The sequence below is a fragment of the Cyprinodon tularosa genome, unplaced genomic scaffold (genome assembly GCF_016077235.1).
Source record: "Cyprinodon tularosa strain WSP-4 unplaced genomic scaffold, ASM1607723v1 ctg556, whole genome shotgun sequence".
NCBI classification, from domain to species: Eukaryota; Metazoa; Chordata; class Actinopteri; order Cyprinodontiformes; family Cyprinodontidae; genus Cyprinodon; species Cyprinodon tularosa.
Window position 1 is genome coordinate 310,439 of NW_024039292.1, and position 19,578 is coordinate 330,016.

General features: G+C 42.1%; 1 protein-coding gene across 2 annotated transcripts in view; it reads left to right on the top strand.

The window, feature by feature from the left end:
- mtmr11 (myotubularin related protein 11) overlaps positions 1-19,578 on the top strand; it is a 92,893-nt gene that overhangs the window by 8,480 nt on the left and 64,835 nt on the right. The window contains exon 1 of one of the 2 annotated variants that reach the window (XM_038305329.1): positions 1,023-1,224. The exons of the other annotated variant lie outside the window; for it this stretch is intronic. Within the exon in view, the coding sequence (XP_038161257.1) occupies positions 1,168-1,224 (57 nt within the window). The 5' untranslated portion in view covers positions 1,023-1,167. Of the gene's footprint in view, positions 1-1,022; positions 1,225-19,578 lie in introns of those variants that run through there. 2 annotated transcript variants of the gene reach the window in all.

Sequence of the window (19,578 nt, forward strand, 5' to 3'; positions counted from 1 at the left end):
CACGTGCAAATTACTCCCTTCTCAACGAAATCTTTAATAAAATTGCCGCTAATTCACCACTTTTAACGGCTGGCCAGCTTTTTGCATGCTGTTAGTCCCAACCAATGGGCTCTAAGACACAGCCCCTCCTCATTAGCATAATGAGGCAGAAATGCAGACAGAAATAAATAAAAAAGAATGAAAATAGCATTGAAGAAATAAATAGGGTAAAAAAATACAAAGGAAGAATAAAACAGACAAAAATGTTATAACATGCACATAAATACTTTAAAAAATGAATAAAGTTGAAGACTATTACGGACAATAAATAAATAAGGTAGTTATTACAAAGGTGAATAAATAAAGAAGCTATATACATTAATTTCTCACTGTTTAATTTCTACCTACATTTATTTGTTTATGGTATTTTTGGGGGCAATTCATTGTTTACTTATTTATTTATTGAGCATTTATTTATTTTTAAATATGGCAGAGATGGTCCTCCATATGGATGGATTTTACTCATTAAACTTCTATGATGAGTAATGGTGAGTTCAATGAATCTCTAAAAAGCTGGAAAAAAGCAAATTTTGAAAGCGTGATTTATGTTCCAACTAAAAGCGGCTCCAAAACCATCACTTTTAGTCTCCTTTGGATTTTTTGCTCTAACAGAAAACCTTCCCAGCGTTCAGAGCCAGCAGACTGTCTCTTTAAGACGACTCCGCGGCTCTGCTCTCAGCTTCACCGCGGCGAAGGAACAAACAAACCAAATTGAACGGCCCCCGGTAGGAACTGTGAACACATCCCCCTCAGTTAGTGACTAACTATCAGCAGCTCGGTGAGTTCTGGCTGCTTTCAGGCAGGGTGTGCTCTTGTTTTGTTATTTTCCTCTCTGTGCGGGTTGAGAGACGGATGCTGTCCGCTCAGAGAGCGATGAAAAGAGCTAAAACACTCGGTTTGTTAACAGCGAAGAGCTCAGCAGGAGGAGGCGAAGAAGAAGAGGAGGAAGAATCCGCCGGTTGGCGCTGAACCGGTCCGCTGCTGCTCATCGCCGCTTTAACGGTCTCCCTCCGCTAAAATCATCACATGAACGGAGGAGGACGCTAACCCACAGCCGTTCGCCTAAAACGGCTTTTCTTCTTATATATATTTTTACACCAAGACTCGCTGCTAAAACAAACCAGAAAGATGTTGACAGGGTCCAGAACGACGTTCAAAGTAAGGCAGATGCTCCCGGATGTTAAGGTGAGCTTACAGTACTGGTTAAGTGCCGTTAACTAGTCCCTCTGACTGCTCCCACTGACCCACTTCTGCTCACTCTGTCCTTTCTGTTACCCACAGCAGATGTGGAAATGATCCCCACGGCTGCGTGGGGAATGTGGCTCCTCTTCTACATGCTTTACATCTCTATTTTTTGTCTGTCAGATAATCCTCCGGTTCTTATTTTGTAGTTTTCCTTCATTTTCTTCTCATTTTAAATGAATTTCCATATTTAATGTTTAATTTAGGTGACTTCAAATATTTATCTGGGTGTTTGATGTCTGAGCAGCAGCAGTTTCTCCTCATAACTGTGACCATAAAGTGCAGAGTGGGGAGGAAAAGGGCATTTATTATGATGCAGGAAACATCAGCCATCATTCAGCAGGCTGAGCTATAAATGTCCCGGCAGACAGTTTGCAGAGTGGCCGGATTAAACGCTGCAGTCCCCACCAGGATTCCTGCACTCCTCCGAAATATAGAGACTCTGTTCAGATCCGCTCATCACTCTTTTTCCTGCAAATATAAATTCATTGGATTATTTTTAACAAAATCATAAAAGATTCACCTCGGCAGATGGTGAGCCTGGTCCTGCTGGAGGTTTCTTCCTGTTAAAAGGGAGTTGTTCCTCTCCACTGTCGCTACAAGCATCCTTAGTGTGATCAATATAACTCCTACGGTCAAATTTCCAATTGCATTCAAGTTTTCATCATTATTAGAACAATAATTGATTAAAAAGTTGACGTTTTTTACTGTCCACTGAATGAAGCCTCAAAGAATTGGTAATTAGAGCAGGAAGCTTTGAATCGTCTGCCTGGCTGTGTGTTTCCTGGATGCTGCTGCCTTTTACAGCTGCTTTTTCTATGTCTGCTTCTGTCTCCTTGAACCCCAGTGGGCCTCAGCAGATGGCCGCTCACACTTACCCTGGTTCTGCTGGAGGCTTCTTCCTGGTAAAAGGGAGTTTTTCCTCTCCACTGTTGCTACAAGCATGCTTAGTGTGAGGGATTGATGAAGAGTCAATGAGTTGATGCAATCAGCTACTTTTCCTTAGATAGAAAACTGTGAATCAATCTGACTGGATGATCTGGTGAACTGGAAAGTGCCTGGAGGTGACATGTGTTGCGAATTAGCGCCATAGAAATAAACTGAATTGAATTTAACCATAAAATAATGTAAAAGTGCTGATGTCAGTATTCAAAAGTATTACAAGTGCCATGCATTTTCTTTTACATGACAAATAACACATTCAGGAGGTGTTTGCCTGCTTTTGATGCTCCTACCTGATGTTATTTTAGTGGCCAGAGATGCTAAAAGCTGACAGAGATAAGAACACTTTGAAGGAGCAAAATAGGGGGTTAATCACAACCGGTCAGACCAGCATACCCATAATAAATACCCATTCCAGGTAGGCAATAAAAAGTTCTACTGGACTCACTTTGCTTCACAAAGTTAGGCAGCAGCTTGAAAAAGCCATGATGGCAATTATTTAACATCCAAGTAGTATGCAGTTCTTCATATATACACACACATCAATTTTAAACAGACTGCAGGGTTCCTGCGGGTCCTTAAAAAGTCTTAAAAGGCATTGAATTCTTCTAAATAAAACTAAGGCCGTAATTGGTATTAAAATGTCTTAAATCAGTCTTTCGTAGGTCTTAATTTTTAAAACATCATAAATAGGATTATTTTTATTACGATTTACTTTTGTAATCTAAATAAAACATAAAAATTGGATTTTTTTTTAAAATTTAAAACAAAATAACGGCTCGCCATTAATGGTTCCGTTCCGATAGCGGAACCAATAAAAGCGTCGTTGCGGCGGTGACATTTGGGAGATGCACCATTAAAGCTGAAGTCTGTAAGTTTTTAAAAATCACTTTTTTGTCATATTGGCTAAAACTGTCCCTATGCCCAGACAGCAGTACATGTGATATGTAACCTGTGAAAAAAACTGCTTCAATTGGTCCCGCATACTGCCTCTATTTCGATCTGGAAAGAATAATTCGGGACGACTCAAAACAACCAATCACAGCCAGAGGAGCGTCTGATGGAGTGTCAATCACAGCTCACACACACTGAATCCCGCCCCCCCCACCCCCTCTCACCGCTTAACCTGCTGCTGCCGCTTGGCTGCTGCAGTCAGGAGGACGCGCGTGGAAGTCATGGCGGAGCGACAGCCACCAGCGAAAGAGAAACTGCCCTTACTGCCCCTGCCGACAACTGCTCACACGGCAAACTTCGGTATAACCAGCATCTTATATCTAGCTGCTTGGAGGTGAGTGTTATCGTTCTTACCGGTTCACACTCCATGCCGCGTACGCTGCTTGGACGCTTCTGCTCGCATGCGGTAGCCGCGCAGATGCTGTGAGAGGGGTGGAGCTTGGAGGTGGGGCATGAGTGAAGCAGGGAGGGTGGGGGAGTGGCATGAAACCTGTTTTTCTTCAAATTTTCAGTCGAAGTCTGTTCTCTTCTCAATGTTACAGACTGCAGCTTTAACTTTTTGTCTGGAAAATATGAGCAAGTGTAAATGTAACCAGAATTGTCTCCAGCCAAGAGTTTCCTCCATGGCTAAAACCAGGGAACATACATGAGGCTCAGTGGATTTTGTGCAAGAAGTCATTCAAGCTCAGAACGATGGGAATTAAGGCAGTGGAGTCGCACATGCGAAGCGCGAAACACAAAGCGTCAAAATGGAGTTACAGAGAAACAGCCAGTATTTCTCAGTTTAGTTCCACCCTTGTCTCTGCAACGCCTCCACTTATCACCAAATCAAACATACTAAGAAAACGAAACAAAGAAAAATAGCTGCAAAAAGACTTAGCACTGGTTATGTTGTGGCTTTAAAACTGATTTGTTTTGTTCCCTGCTAAAACAAAGTTTGTGAATTCAGTTAAATAATTGTTAAAATATATCTGTCATTTGTGTGTTTTTAGTTTTCTTCCTGTATGGGAAGCTTTTCAAAATATGAAACATTAGTGCAGTGGTTTATGTTATAATAAACCTTTGGGTTAAGTTGTCGCAAGCAGGTTTTTCTTGTGTGAATTTGGTCTTAAATTTTTATTTCAAGTGGCATTAAAAAGTCTTAAAAAGTCTTGAATTTAACTTGCCTCATGCTGTAGGAACCCTGGACTGTATCGGTATCGGCCGATATGCCACAGCCGGGTTTCGGTATCATTGCCAAAAAATGGCATCGGTGCAACACTAGATAAAAGCATTATATTTTATTGATAAGAATATAAACTGACTTGGGAAAAATTTTTATTAGGTGTTAAAGATCCTCAAGTAGATAAATCAGACATGTAATAATTTTTAGTTCTAAGGAATTCTGTGCACGTTATTTACTCGACTGCTTCCTTAGTTTGAAGATGAGAGGCTTGCATATTGACAGAAGGGATCCATAACAAGACTAACTGCTTAGGAAGCTAATTACAATCCAGAAAATGGGGCTTTGGGAATCTTAATCACGTCTCTCAGCAGGATGGGATGAAACTGTAGGCCGTGATTCATCACCTGGAGAGCTGAGCGCAACAATTCGGAGGAGCCGTTCTGGAATTTCAATGAAGCACTTTGAAAAGGTTCGGGGAGCGTTCCAGGTGTGTCCTGTTCTGCACACCCGGCTGGATAAACATGGGTTTGATGTATTGGTTAGTTGGAAAGCGCAGAGACCCGCCGAGGCTTTTGGAGTTTCCTGTTTCTTGGCTGCGTCTTTGTGCAGCCTGGCTTTGTGTCTCTCCTTGGATATTTTCTGCAGCCGCGAAGGGAAACGGGAACAGATGCTCTCCCCTTTGCTCTCCCCCTCAAGGCGAGGCGTGCATGTGAAGCGGTGGTGGAGAGGGGGGGGGGCACGCTCTGCACAACATCTGGCTGTCGTCGTGGAGACGGGGGGCTGGATAGGTCAGGACTTCAGAGTGCTCAGAATGAGATGCTCAGAAGCAGTTTTAGTAGTAAGGGGTGGTAGCTTAGCCAGAGATATGGTGATACAGCGTGGTGGGGGGGGGGGGGGGGGGGGGGGGGGGAGTAGATTATATGCAGAGGCCACCCACACACTCTTTTGTTTTACTTTCATAAGCCTGCGGTGAAACAGAATCTAAATCTGGGCTCCTCCTGGATCAAATGTTTTTTTTTTTTGCTTTTAATATTTTCCACTTTAACCTCATTTTGATTTGAAGAAACAACAACTGGTCCCTAAATTATATCTTCATGCCAATCAAAATCAAAATGTGTTTTATTCTTTTCTTTTCACTCCTATATACTTTACACATAGTTTGCTAATAAGTGGAAACTTTAGCCTAAAGGTTTGTTTCACTGACATGAATGAGGGTGACATTGGCAGGGGCGGATTTAGGAAATTTGGGACCTTTGGTAAAAAACAGGCAGGGGGCCCTCTGAATTAAGAAGACAACACATAAAACAGACTCGTTATAGAAGCACAGAAATTTCTAAAGGGGTCATAGAATGTGCTGATGAAGGTTCTCAGTCATCCAGGTCATAGGAAATTTGGGACCCTTGCTTACCGGTCATCGGTTACCATTTGCATGTTTCCAAGCGATACAAGGCTTTGTCTATATCAGACTCAAACTCACTGCAGATCCAGACATTTGAATTGAGAAAGCTTCCTGGAAAGGTGGCGAAACATCTTCAAATCTTGGAAACCAAGTCCAGTGGATATCTTTTGAAATTTTAGGGAAGGGTCATAGAATGCAAAACCGAGTTTCCATTGTCATAGATGAATAACAATAGTTCAGTGGGTGAAATGGACATACAGAGAAGTTCAAACCCCATCAACACCTCCTTTCTTTGCAAATCTATCAATTCTAAACTTCCACCATAAAACGGGCGAATTCAAATAAAGCCCCAAGTTGACGTCAATTCGGGCATGTTGCCTTATTTGGTTCTGGCCTGGTTCTAGCCGCGTGAGACCATCCTGATCTCGCGAGCTTTCAAAACTTCACTCGCTAATCAGTCTGGAGACTCTCCGTTAAAGAAAATTTGGAGCTGTTCGCCAAACGAACGTCTAATCAGCGTTGGCTTTGAGGCTGGTTGAGGTGTGACGCAACGAGAACCTTGACAGTTCAGTCTAAAGAACATGGCGGCTTCAGCCGATGAAACTAGCGTTAGCGTGGCTATCGAGCAAGTTTTATCGGGATTACAGAGAATTTCTTCACTGAAAGAAGAGCAAAACACTGCTCTGGAGGCTTTTCTCAGAGGAAAAGATGTTTTTGCTCTTCTCCCGACTGGTTTCGGCAAGAGTTTGATCTATCAATTGGCTCCTCTTCGCCGTCGCTCTGTTAGTACGTCATATGCTTCGTTGATCTGATTGGTTTATTTGGCCCGTCTATCACCAACATAGGCCAATCAGCTAACCAGTATTTTCGCCCCTTCCCAAAATTACTTCAACGGAAGGTTTCCAGATGGATATGCGGAGCAAATCCATCTGGCGGAGTCAGGTTACAAAGTCTCCAGTAGCAGAAAAAAGGCGCTAGGAGCTTTTTAGAAATCAAAGTGCTAGAGGGGTCTGAAAAGTGGCTAAATAAAGCGACTAAAGCGCTAAATTGGCAACACTGCTCTTTGCATTGTTTGTTTTCAAACGGTTTGCTGCTGTCTGTTTGGACCTTTCTGAACATGTGCAGCAAATGTACTGATCCAATATGGTGGACACTGAATGGGCTTCTGATGGCATTTTAGGATTTTTATCAAAAAGATAATTACTGTGCACAAATAAGGAATAGTTGTTTTAACCATACATGTAAACAGAGTTTTATGGGGCCCCCAGGATCTTGGGGTTTTGGGTCGACTTTTCTCAGTTTCTGCAGCATATAAAAGATACTTGAAAGGTTTGAGGTGTTGGTTAAACTACTCCTTGCTCAAATCTGATATAACTTCGGTTTCCCTCTACAATCTCACAAATCCCAATGAAATTTAACATGTGGTCCTTTTTGAAGTAGAGAATCTGCAGGATCCTTCAAAGCTACGTACCGACGGCCAAGCCTTCTTCTGAGAAGGTAGTGGGCATATTTTGGCCGCACCTCTCCCTGGAGCTCACTCCGTTGGCGTCTCCCATACAGCTTTGATGCAGAGAGCTTGAAAGGCAAACAGAACAAAGCTCAGCAGAAGCAGAACAGCCAGATGATGGATCATCAGAGTGGCTGAAGATTACGGCCCGATAAGAAGATGCCAGTTCTATGCGGTTACAGACAACCGCTCCCTTAGCAGCCAAATACCGCCTCTGCTGCCAAAACCACAGCTGGATGAAGCTGCTTCAGCTCAAACTGGGCTCTACTAAGAGCTCCTCTAAACCTCAGAAGGTGTGTTGATCTGTTGTTTGGTGACGACCAACCAAACACGCTGTTCACTGCTGGAAAAGCGAATTTTATCTTTTTTTTATATATATTTGGGGTTTATTAATCTGATGTCTGAGTGAGGGGATATCAAAATAGGACATACAGACCCTCCTTTAGTTGAAAATATCTTTGTCTTTATTAGGCATGAAACTATGCATAAAACTAAAAATGCTTTGAAATAGCAGGAGACTGAAAATTTAATCTTGGCCTTAAAGATCTACCATATAAAAGAGGTTTATCTGCAATTTGTGGTTTTCTTTTGCTGTACGGCAAAGCAACAATTACATCTCTTCTAGAAAACCTGCTGCTGCTTCTGTTCCAGACAGATTTGTTCTTGTTTTTACTCTCTGGACTTTTTTATGCATGAAAATATTTGATGTTGGGTCATCAGTAGCTGCTCAAGTAAATTAACAAAAATTGAATTTAAATCTGCGATCCGATTTTCTTCCATTTCACACTGTTTAAGTGAGAAAATGTGAAACAGTGCATCCCTGATTGAAACTCAGGCTTACATTCGGCTCTAGAATATGTTTCTATTCAGAGTAGTTCCAGTTGGGGAATTAAAAAATGAACTGAACGGGTCCAATTTTAACATTTAAATCTAAGATAATTGGATGATTGAGCAACATAAAATAGTAATAAAGACGTTAGATGTTCAGAGGCTGCTGCCCAGTTCCTTTCTAAACGCTTTCTCCCTCCGTCCTTAAAGGAAAAGTACACCCAAAACATGATTAGCCTTCATTTTCTACTCATCCCCATGCTGAACAACACTGGAGTACTTTTTTGATATCTCAAATGCATCTGGAGATCTGGGAGGATTCTTGCTGTCTGCTGACATTCAAATAATGGAGGTCTATGGCGCCCGAGGCAGAAAGGTCCATAAAAGTCCACAAAAAACGTCTCAATATTCTTCCATACTGCTCGTCCAATGTGTTCCAAGTGTCCTGAGTGGGTAGCTTCCATAATTTACTCGAAACAAAGTCATTTAGAATGTTTTGAGAGCATAAACAGTAGTGTATAGGATTTCCTAAAAGCGCGTTCACGAGTCTACGGAAACCGCGGCAGACCAAACCAGACGAAAGTGCGCATTCAGCGTCTGCTCTGCCGATAATGCAAGCATAGAAGAAGAAATGTGCTGTTTACCTTTGCAAAGAAAGAAACGACAAAAGAAAAATGTCTGAGGACTTCAGTGTTGAGGAAGAGCATGAGTTCTTTGCCGAGCTGATTGCGCACTTTCGTCTGGTTTGGTCTGCCGCGGTTTCCGTAGATTCGTGAACTCGCTTTTAGGAAATCCTATACACTACTGTTTATGCTCTAAAAAACATTCTAAATGACTTCGTTTCGAGTAAATTCTGGACGCTACCCACTCAGGACACTTGGAATACATTGGACAAGCAGTATGGAGGAATATTGACACGTTTTTTGTGGACTTTTATTGACCTTTCTGCCTCGGGCGCCGTCGACCTCCATTATTTGAATGTCAGCAGACAACAAGAAGCCTCCCAGATCTCCAGATGCATTTGAGATATCAAAAAAGTACTCCAGAGTATTGTTCAGCATAGGGATGAGTAGAAAATGAGGGCTAATCATGTTTTGGGTGTACTATTCCTTTAAATCCTCACGGCTGCCTTTTCTAACTGACCTGTCATTGAATATTCTGACCTTTCTTGAAGCTTTTTTCCAAGAAAGTGGTGAAAGATGTATTTTTTGTCTTAGAAGGTTTTTTTTAGGCACAGAAATGTGTTCCTCCCAGAGCCAGGAACAGCAGAGTGTCTGCAGTAGCATGAGGAATGGAAACTGCAGTCAGGCTTGGCTTCTGTCCCTGAGAATGAATGAAGGGAAGCGAGCAGCACAGAACTGGGGCAGCGTGTTGGAGGAGGAGGAGGAGGCAGCAGTAGGAGGCATATAATAGCAGCTCAGAAGCCAGTCATTGTAAAAGTGAAGAGTTGTGGGGGGAGAAAAACAACCTCAGGAATATAGATTTGAGAGTTTTATGACTCAGAGACTTCGGGCAGCATCTGTCTGACCACTGCACTGTTTGCTTCATGCCGAGGCGTCACCTCATGGCCGTTTCTCTAACTCTGAAGGATTGTGGAAGAAAACCTTTTGATGACGGTGTCATTTTCCTCAGACATTATCACACAGTTTAGCTGCAGCGGTCACTCGCGTCACAATTTTTAGAGAGCTGATTAAGTCTAACCCGGCTGCAAAACATCAAAACAAGAGAAGAATGGCTTTGGATCCACTTAAAAGAACCAGAGGAATTCAGCTGTGGGTTTGTTTTGGGTGTGGGTTGGCATGCTAAAGCCTCGCCGGGAGAAAAAGGAACAATGAAGTAGAATTTTATTGTGCTGCCTTGTAATAAAAAACTTTTTTGTTTTTTTTTATAGTTTTTTCCATCCAGAAGATTTTAAGTTCACTAACAAGTTTGGTAACGTCTTAGAAACTAGTTGGACCTGACTTTGTTAAAACGATTAAGGGTAAAGTTGTTCATTCAATAGTTGAAAATAATACATTTTCTATGCTTTAAATTTTTTGGTTTAGGAAACAGAAGCTCTCAGTACTTTCAGAGAAATCAAGCGGTTATGAATAAAAATACAACAATCGATCCATCCTCTGTTATACCGTCAGGGTCACTGTGGCAGGTTAACCTGACTCCGCCAGATGGATTTGCGGAGGTCCCAGCGTTCTCGCGCACCTCGCTCTTCTAGCTGGTCCAACTTCACGAGTTGTTTTCCGCAATTGCGGTCATAAAAACAAAACAAGCCGGCCTCCTGTCTGCGGCACTGTCTAGAGTCACCTACTATTTGGGAGAGGTGCAGTAGAGCGTCTGCGGAGGAGGCGGGGACGTCTATTTGTTCACTGCTACACCTATGCAGAAGGCCTAGTTTCGGAGTATAAATCAGCCTTAAGGAATAGTACACCCAAAACATGATTAGCCTACATTTTCTACTCACCCCCATGCTGAACAACACTCTGGAGTACTTTTTTGATATCTCAAATGCATCTGGAGATCTGGGAGGCTTCTTGCTGTCTGCTGACATTCAAATAATGGAGGTGCCCAGCGCCCGAGGCAGAAAGGTCCATAAAAGTCAACAAAAAACGTGTCAATATTCCTCCATACTGCTCGTCCAATGTATTCCAAGTGTCCTGAGTGGGTAGCATCCAGAATTTACTCGAAACGAAGTCATTTAGAATGTTTTTTAGAGCATAAACAGTAGTGTATAGGATTTCCTGAAAGCACGTTCACGAGTCTACGGAAACCGCGGCAGACCAAACCAGATGAAAGTGCGCATTCAGCTCGGCAAAGAACTCATGCTCTTCCTCAACACTGAAGTCCTCAGACATTTTTCTTTCGTTGTTTCTTTCTTTGCACAGGTAAACAGCACATTTCTTCTTCTACGCTTGCATTATTGGCAGAGCAGACGCTGAATGCGCACTTTCATCTGGTTTGGTCTGCCGGCTTCCGTAGCCTCGTGAACGCGCAGGTGCGCGCTTTCAGGAAATCCTATACACTACTGTTTATGCTCTAAAAACATTCTAAATGACTTCGTTTCGAGTAAATTCTGGATGCTACCCACTCAGGACACTTGGAATACATTGGACGAGCAGTATGGAGGAATATTGACACGTTTTTTGTGGACTTTTATGGACCTTTCTGCCTCGGGCGCCATAGACCTCCATTATTTGAATGTCAGCAGACAGCAAGAAGCCTCCCAGATCTCCAGATGCATTTGAGATATCAAAAAAGTACTCCAGTGTTGTTCAGCATGGGGGTGAGTAGAAAATGAAGGCTAATCATGTTTTGGGTGTACTATTCCTTTAAGAACAATGTAGAAACACCATTTAAAACCTACAGTAGTAGCCATTCAAAAAGGCCCTTCCTGGTCAAACGGCAACCAAATGGCAGCCCAATTCCAGCCACTGGCCCTCTCCTGGGCTTGCATATTTTTTACTCTGACTCCACCCTTTCACTGAATTACAGGGTCTGACCAGGAGACGATGCTTCTCTCTAGATTTTAATGTCCACAAATCATGACAGAATATTTTAGTACAAAGATAGATGTTTAAAAAAGGAATTGTAGGTGAGCAAACTAGGGCCCATCAAGGAAAGTGGGGAAATTTTGAATGGCTACTTCTGCACTGCAGTCATTGCTTTGGACTGGGAGGAAGCCGGAGTACCCTGAGAGAACCCACACATGCAGGTGGAGATCATACCAAGACCCTGGGCTGGGAATCGAGCCCAGGACAGTCTTGCTGCAAAGCACCACTACGAACTGCTCCACCGTGCAGCCATAAAGATGTTTGTTAATTTCACAGTACCGTAATTTTCGGACTATTAGCCGCACCTGAATATAAGCCGCAGAAGCTAAATTGCATGATTTGTACATATACAAGCCGCACCGGACTATAAGCCGCAGGGTTTTTTATGTTTAATATCCGTCTATCTCGCTGTCGTTCGGTCTCGTACCACTCGCGGTAGAAGTCTGCTTCCAGACGGCCTCCGCATTCCCCCGCAAATGTGACGTCAACATGATGGATGGTAAAATCCATAGATCTAGGTATTACCCTAGTGGCCGTTTAGCCTCGTGAGACCATCCTGATCTCGCGAGCTTTCAAGGTTTCACTCGCAGATCAGTCTGGAGACTCTCCGTTAAAGAAAATTTGGAGTCGTTCACCAAACTAACGTCCAATCAGCGTTGGCTTCGAGGCGGGTTGAGGTGTGACGCAACGAGAAGCGCGACAGTTCAGTCTAAAGAACATGGCGGCTTCAGCCGATGAAACTAGCGTTAGCGTGGCTATCGAGCAAGTTTTATCGGAATTACAGAGTATTTCTTCACTGAAAGAAGAGCAAAACACTGCTCTGGAGGCTTTTCTCAGAGGAAAAGATGTTTTTGCTCTTCTCCTGACTGGTTTCGGCAAGAGTTTGATCTATCAATTGGCTCCTCTTCGTCGTCGCTCTGTTAGTACGTCATATGCTTCGTTGATCTGATTGGTTTATTTGGCCCGTCTATCACCAACATAGGCCAATCAGCTAACCAGTATAACCAGCCCCTTCCCAAAATTACTTCAACAGAAGGTTTCCAGATGTATATGCGGAGCTGTAGAAGTCCATAGATAAGCCGCATTGTGTTATATAAGCGGCAAGGTCGAAAAATGGGGAAAAAGTCGCGGCTTATAGTCCGAAAATTACGGTAAATGCATTTTCAAATCTCATTTCTAAATGGAGATTTTAAAAAATACAGATTCAAACAAATTGTTTCTTTTTCAACTAGCATTTTCAAATCCAAAGATGAAGAATTTTTTTTCTTTTTGCCGTCTTTAATAAAAGTTTGATAAAATTGATTCTCATTTTCTGTTTCAAATTGGATTTTTAAATCTATGTGTTGCATTTCTTTTTCCCTGAGACTCTCGGTCTTCTGTGTCAAACGTTTCTTTTCCAACAGGGAGCTTCAGTGTTTAGTTTAACAGCAGGCTGCTAGCAGACGTCACCACCCTGCAGAACGGTCAGCATAACGCTGCCGACTGAGTGGATTCATTGTTATCGTTCACACATCCTTGCTGACTCAAAGACTTGCTTGTGTCTTATAATGAAGGCGGTGTGTTTAATAAATTGTTTCATGGGCGGGTCGAGCTCAGCAAGAACTGCTGAGGCTCTAAATTCTTTTGTTTTGTTGGATCGGAGCTCAGACTCTCTCCTTCTCTCTCCCAGTTCTATTTCAGACCTTCAGCACCACCTGTATAATCACCCCACCCTATCAAATTGCACCCCTCCTAGCTTGTTATGGTTTTTCAGGCTGATAAATGTAAACCTAAGTGAAAGCATATGTGCCAGTTCGTTCTTAGGCTGCTTAGGAAAAGGCTCTTCGGCTTCCGTTTTACGACTTCCTGAGACTTAAGAACAACCAGGAAGGGAGAGCCGGAAAAAACAGGAAAAACGGCATGGAAATTGAGAATCTGTTTTCCTTTTTCTATAAATGAGTCCACTGTGACGAGTCCAGCTGTGACCTTCCTCCTATGAGTTTAGCCTACACTTATGCATCACGATGAATCCATTTAAGACGTCTGTAGCTTTAGTTAGAGAAAAAACAAAAGAAGAAAGCCGGGTTCAAAAGCTCGAAAATGACCGACTACATGAATAATGTATGAAATGAGGAACATTTTTCTTTTAAAAACCTGCTTAAAAAAGAAGTATTTAATGTAAGGAAAGATGTGTATAGAAAAAAAAAAAAGAAAATCTACAGGTGCTGGTCATAAAATTAGAATATCATGAAAAAGTAGATTGATTTCAGTAATTCCATTTAAAAAGTGAAACTTGTATATTATATTCATACATTACATACAAACTCATATATTTCAGATGTTTATTTTGTTTAATTTTGATGATTACAAATGACAACAAATGAAAATCTCAAATTCATCATATCAGGAAATTAGAATATTGTGAAAAGGTTCAAAATTGATGGCCCCTGGTGCCACACTCTAATCAGCTAATTAACTCAAACCACCTGCAAAAGCCTTTAAATGGTCTTTCAGTCTAGTTCTATAGGCTACACAATCATGGGGAAGACTGCTGACTTGACAGTAGTCCAAAAGACGACCATCGACACCTTGCACAAGGAGGGCAAGACACAAAAGGTCATCGCTAAAGAGGCTGGCTGTTCACAGAGCTCAGTGTCCAAGCACATTAATAGAGAGGCGAAGGGAAGGAAAAGATGTGGTCGAAAAAAGTGTACAAGCAAGAGAGATAACCGCACCCTGGAGAGGATTGTGAAACAAAACCCATTCAAAAATGTGGGGGAGATTCACAAAGAGTGGACTGCAGCTGGAGTGAGTGCTTCAAGAACCACCACACACAGACGTATGAAAGACATGGGTTTCTGCTGTCGCATTCCTTGTGTCAAGCCACTCTTGAACCACAGACAGCGTCAGAAGCGTCTAAAGAGAAACAGGACTGGACTGCTGGTGAGTGGTCCAAAGTCATGTTCTCTGATGAAAGTAAATTTTGCATTTCCTTTGGAAATCAAGGTCCCAGAGTCTGGAGGAAAAGAAGAGAGGCACTTCATCCACATTGCTTGAAGTCCAGTGTAAAGTTTCCACAGTCAGTGATGGTTTGGGGTGCCATGTCATCTGCTGGTGTTGGTCCATTGTGTTTTCTGAGGTCCAGGGTCAACGCAGCCACATACCAGGAAGTTTTAGAGCACTTCATGCTTCCTGCAGCTGACCAACTTTTTGGAGATGCAGATTTCATTTTCCAACAGGACTTGGCACCTGCACACAGTGCCAAAGCTACCAGTACCTGGTTGAAGGACCATGGTATCCCTGTTCTTAATTGGCCAGCAAACTCTCCTGACCTTAACCCCATAGAAAATCTATGGGGTATTGTGAATAAGAAGATGCAATACACCAGACCCAACAATTCAGAAGAGCTAAAAGCCACTATTAGAGCAACCTGGGCTATCATAACACCTGAGCAGTGCCACAGACTGATCGACTCCATGCCACGCCGCATTGCTGCAGTAATACAGGCCAAAGGAGGCCCAACTAAATACTGAGTGCTGTACATGCTCATACTTTTCATGTTCATACTTTTCAGTTGGCCAACATTTCTATAAATCCTTTGTTTTTATTGGTCTTCAGTAATATTCTAATTTTCTGATATGATGAATTTGAGATTTTCATTTGTTGTCATTTGTAATCATCAAAATTAAACAAAATAAACATCTGAAATATATGAGTTTGTATGTAATGTATGAATATAATATACAAGTTTCACTTTTTAAATGGAATTACTGAAATCAATCTACTTTTTCATGATATTCTAATTTTATGACCAGCACCTGTATGCGGTGGCTTAGATGTAATTAAATAATTCAGTTTATTTATATAGTGCCAATTCACATGAAGTGTCATCTCAAGGCATTTTACAGAGAAAATTCAATCTGATCATCCAAACAGATTGTTTAAATGTTTTCTAGGGAAAACCAGCTACCTGCATCCAGGCAGATGAGCGGATGAGCAGGTAGAGACAGTCGATATCTACACTCACCGGCCACTTTATTAGGTACACCTGTCCAACTGCTCGTTAACAATTAATTTCTAAGCAGCCAATCACATGGCGGCAACTCAGTGCATTTAGGCATGTAGACATGGTCAAGACAATCTCCTGCAGTTCAAACAGAGCATCAGTATGGGGAAGAAAGGTGATTTGAGTGACTTTGAACGTGGCATGACTGTTGGTGCCAGAAGGGCTGGTCTGAGTATTTCAGAAACTGCTGATCTACTGGGATTTTCACGCACAACCATCTCTAGGGTTTACAGAGAATGGTCCGAAAAAGAAAAAAACATCCAGTGAGCGGCAGTTCTGTGGGCAGAAATGCCTTGTTGATGCCAGAGGTCAGAGGAGAATGGCCAGACTGGTTCGAGCTGATAGAAGGGCAACAGTGACTCAAATAACCACCCGTTACAACCAAGGTGGGCAGAAGAGCATCTCTGAACGCACAGTACGTTGACCTTTGAGGCAGATGGGCTACAGCAGCAGAAGACCACACCGGGTGCCACTCCTTTCAGCTAAGAACAGGAAACTGAGGCTACAATTTGCACAAGCTAATCGAAATTGGACAATAGAAGATTGGAAAAACGTTGCCTGGTCTGATGAGTCTCGATTTCTGCTGCGACATTCGGATGGTAGGGTCAGAATTTGGCGTCTACAACATGAAAGCATGGATCCATCCTGCCTTGTATCAACGGTTCAGGCTGGTGGTGGTGGTATCATGGTGTGGGGAATATTTTCTTGGCACTCTTTGGGCCCCTTGGTACCAATTGAGCATCGTTGCAACGCCACAGCCTACCTGAGTATTGTTGCTGACCATGTCCATCCCTTTATGACCACAATGTACCCAACTTCTGATGGCTACTTTCAGCAGGATAATGCGCCATGTCATAAAGCTGGAATCATCTCAGACTGGTTTCTTGAACATGACAATGAGTTCACTGTACTCAAATGGCCTCCACAGTCACCAGATCTCAATGTGGTGGAACGGGAGATTCGCATCATGGATGTGCAGCCGACAAATCTGCGTCAACTGTGTGATGCCATCATGTCAATATGGACCAAACTCCCTGAGGAATGCTTCCAGCACCTTGTTGAATCTATGCCACGAAGAATTGAGGCAGTTCTGAAGGCAAAAGGGGGTCCAACCCGTTACTAACATGGGTACCTAATAAAGTGGCCGGTGAGTGTAAGATTTAGACTTGGACTCAACTTTATTTATCCCTTGGGATTACCACTTTAGGGAAATTCTGGATCCAATAGCTTATATAGACTACAAAGAGTTAAAGGTATACTATGCAACCGGTGTTGATTTTCCAGCGAGGCTCCCCCCAGAGGGCGAAACTAAAAGTGCACTGTCGTAAATATTCTCAGCTGGTCTCCTGCTTTCTCCGTCAAAGCCAAGCGTGGTTGTTTTGAGCTTAGCAGACAGGCGAATGCAACGAATCACCATGTATACTGCGGTAGGTGACTATTTTGTTCCAATTTTCGAGTTTGATAATTCTCACTGGTTCCGCCATGATAACTGCACAAATATCGCCACTGCGCTAGCAACGAGCATGCCTTTCACTGGGGGCGTGTAGCAGTTCTCGCCGTAAAGCAAAACCGACTCTCGCGAGAACTTCTGAGCCTGCGGGTGCGGGCCGAGGGCTCCTGCAATTGCAAGTACGGTATTTCCCCTACAGACCACCAGGGCGGCCGAGAAAACCTTTGTTCGACCTGAAATGACTCATTTAATCATCCGAAACGTTATGGAACACATTAATTAACTGAAAAATGTTGCATAGTAAGCCTTTAAAGTAAATTGCCATTAAAGATTAAAAAAAAAAAATAAGACAGGCGATATAAAAAGAGTCTATATAGTACCAAAAAAGCATTCATAAGAAAAAAGTTGTAATGTCCTGAAATATGTTTCCCTTAGATGTAAAGATATCTGTACAGCAGAGAGCTAATGGAAGACTACATAGTAGTTGCATTGGGTTTTTGCACTTACACTGCAGAACTGTACTGACCACATAAATAAGTGAAAATTTAGCAGGCTACACAGTTGTTAGAATGTGTTATTGCACAGTGAGAGAAATTAATATTGCACATGATTGACAGTAGGTAATGTTTTGCATAAGATAACCAAGGAGGGGGAAACTGACCCTTGTTCCTCTTCCTATCACCTCCTCCTCCTTTAGGAGACAGAAACAGGCATTCAGCAGGGATATATGTAGGAGTCTATGAATAATTTCTATTTTTAGAAAAGGTGAGAGTAAAATTAACCCCCACAGGTTGCTAGGACAGAAACAGTTGAGCGGACAAATTCGGACCCCATAGTTATGTCTAGGAGAAAAACAGGACTAAATACTGATGTGTTAATGGCAGCAGCCCAGCTGTTGTTTCCCTGCAGTGTTTTCCAGATTAGCAGAGCAAAAGAAGCTGCTTCTCTATGTTTGGTTCTGGTTCTACAGAGCAGATTAGATCCAGTAGGCCTGAGCGGTCTGGCTGTTGATCCACTGCCAACTATAACGTATTTTGGAGCTATTCAGTGATTTGTAGACTTACAGAAGTATTTTGAAATCTATTCTCTGAGATACTGGGCACCAGAGGAAGGATTTCAGAACTTGGCTGACTTGCTCTACTTTCTTAGTTCTAGTGAGGACACGGGCAGCAGCGTTCTGGATCAGCTGCAGCTGTCTGATCTACGCATGGACATTCCTCGTGGAAAATGAGCCGCCTGTTATCGTCTACAGCCTTTATGCTCTGTGTGGCTTTCCCTGCTTCTTGCTGATGTCAGACCAGCATACCCATAGACAATACCCGTTTATCCCCTTAGTTTTGTAAGAAAAATACACTTTAAACTACCTCAATGGGGGTGTGTCCCTTTAGTCATGTCCAAAAAAACCCAGATTTAATGTCTTTTTGGTGTTTCGTTCAAGCCTATTATGATCTGAACTTAAAGAGTTTTTTTGTGCATGACCAATGGGGGCGGTTATCTAACACCTGATTGGTCACCCTGCACATTAAGGCGAAGCAAATCGATTACAGATACTCGATTCGCTTTAACCCCGCCCCCTAACTTTGATGGGTGAGTTTGACAGATTCTTTTAATGGTTTCGATGCACTGCGACACAGGACCATGAAATAATTAAACGCACACTGAAATAATTATATATAGATTTTTAATAAAATGAAGACGTATTTTATTAAATTAATGACACATTTATATATTTAATTCCTTATTTATTTAATGAATTACACATTTAATTAATTGTTTATCGCTGTATTTTTTTATTTAATTTTGGCACTTTATATTAGTGACGTGGTTTTAATGAATGAATGACACATTTATTTATTTAATTCCACATTTAATTAATTATTGACACATTTAATTATTTATTTAATGCTGTATTTATTTATTTAATTTTGGCACTTTTTTATCCTCCATACGGGAAGCTGTTTGTCGGTGACTGATCAGATGCGTCTCTAACCAAACTTAATATGAAATGGGCTCGGCCTCTTTCCAAACAAAATAAACTTTCGCCCCATGATGCTCTTCTCTCTCTGTGAAGCTCGCCGTGTGACTTCAGAGGCACTTCCTGTTTATCAAGATAAAAGCACTTCCTGTTCTGTGTACTGCTCTTCATTCATCATGCTGTCGTTTAAAGCACACCTTAGGACATGCCGACTCTTGGATTAGACGGCCCAATTTCAGATGTGGATTTAGAAAGAAGTTTCCCAATAATCCTTAAAAAAAATGACCAAACTTGGACCAACAAAAAAAAAACCCTAAAGAGTAGGATTAAAAGGTGTTAAATGTCATTACGACAGAGGAAATGCTTTGTTTGATTATACAACATAGATAAACTTATGATTACACACATGAAATAACTTTTTGTCAGGGATGGATTTTATGATGTCGGCACATATTGGTTATCAGTATTGGCCCAGATTGTTATATCA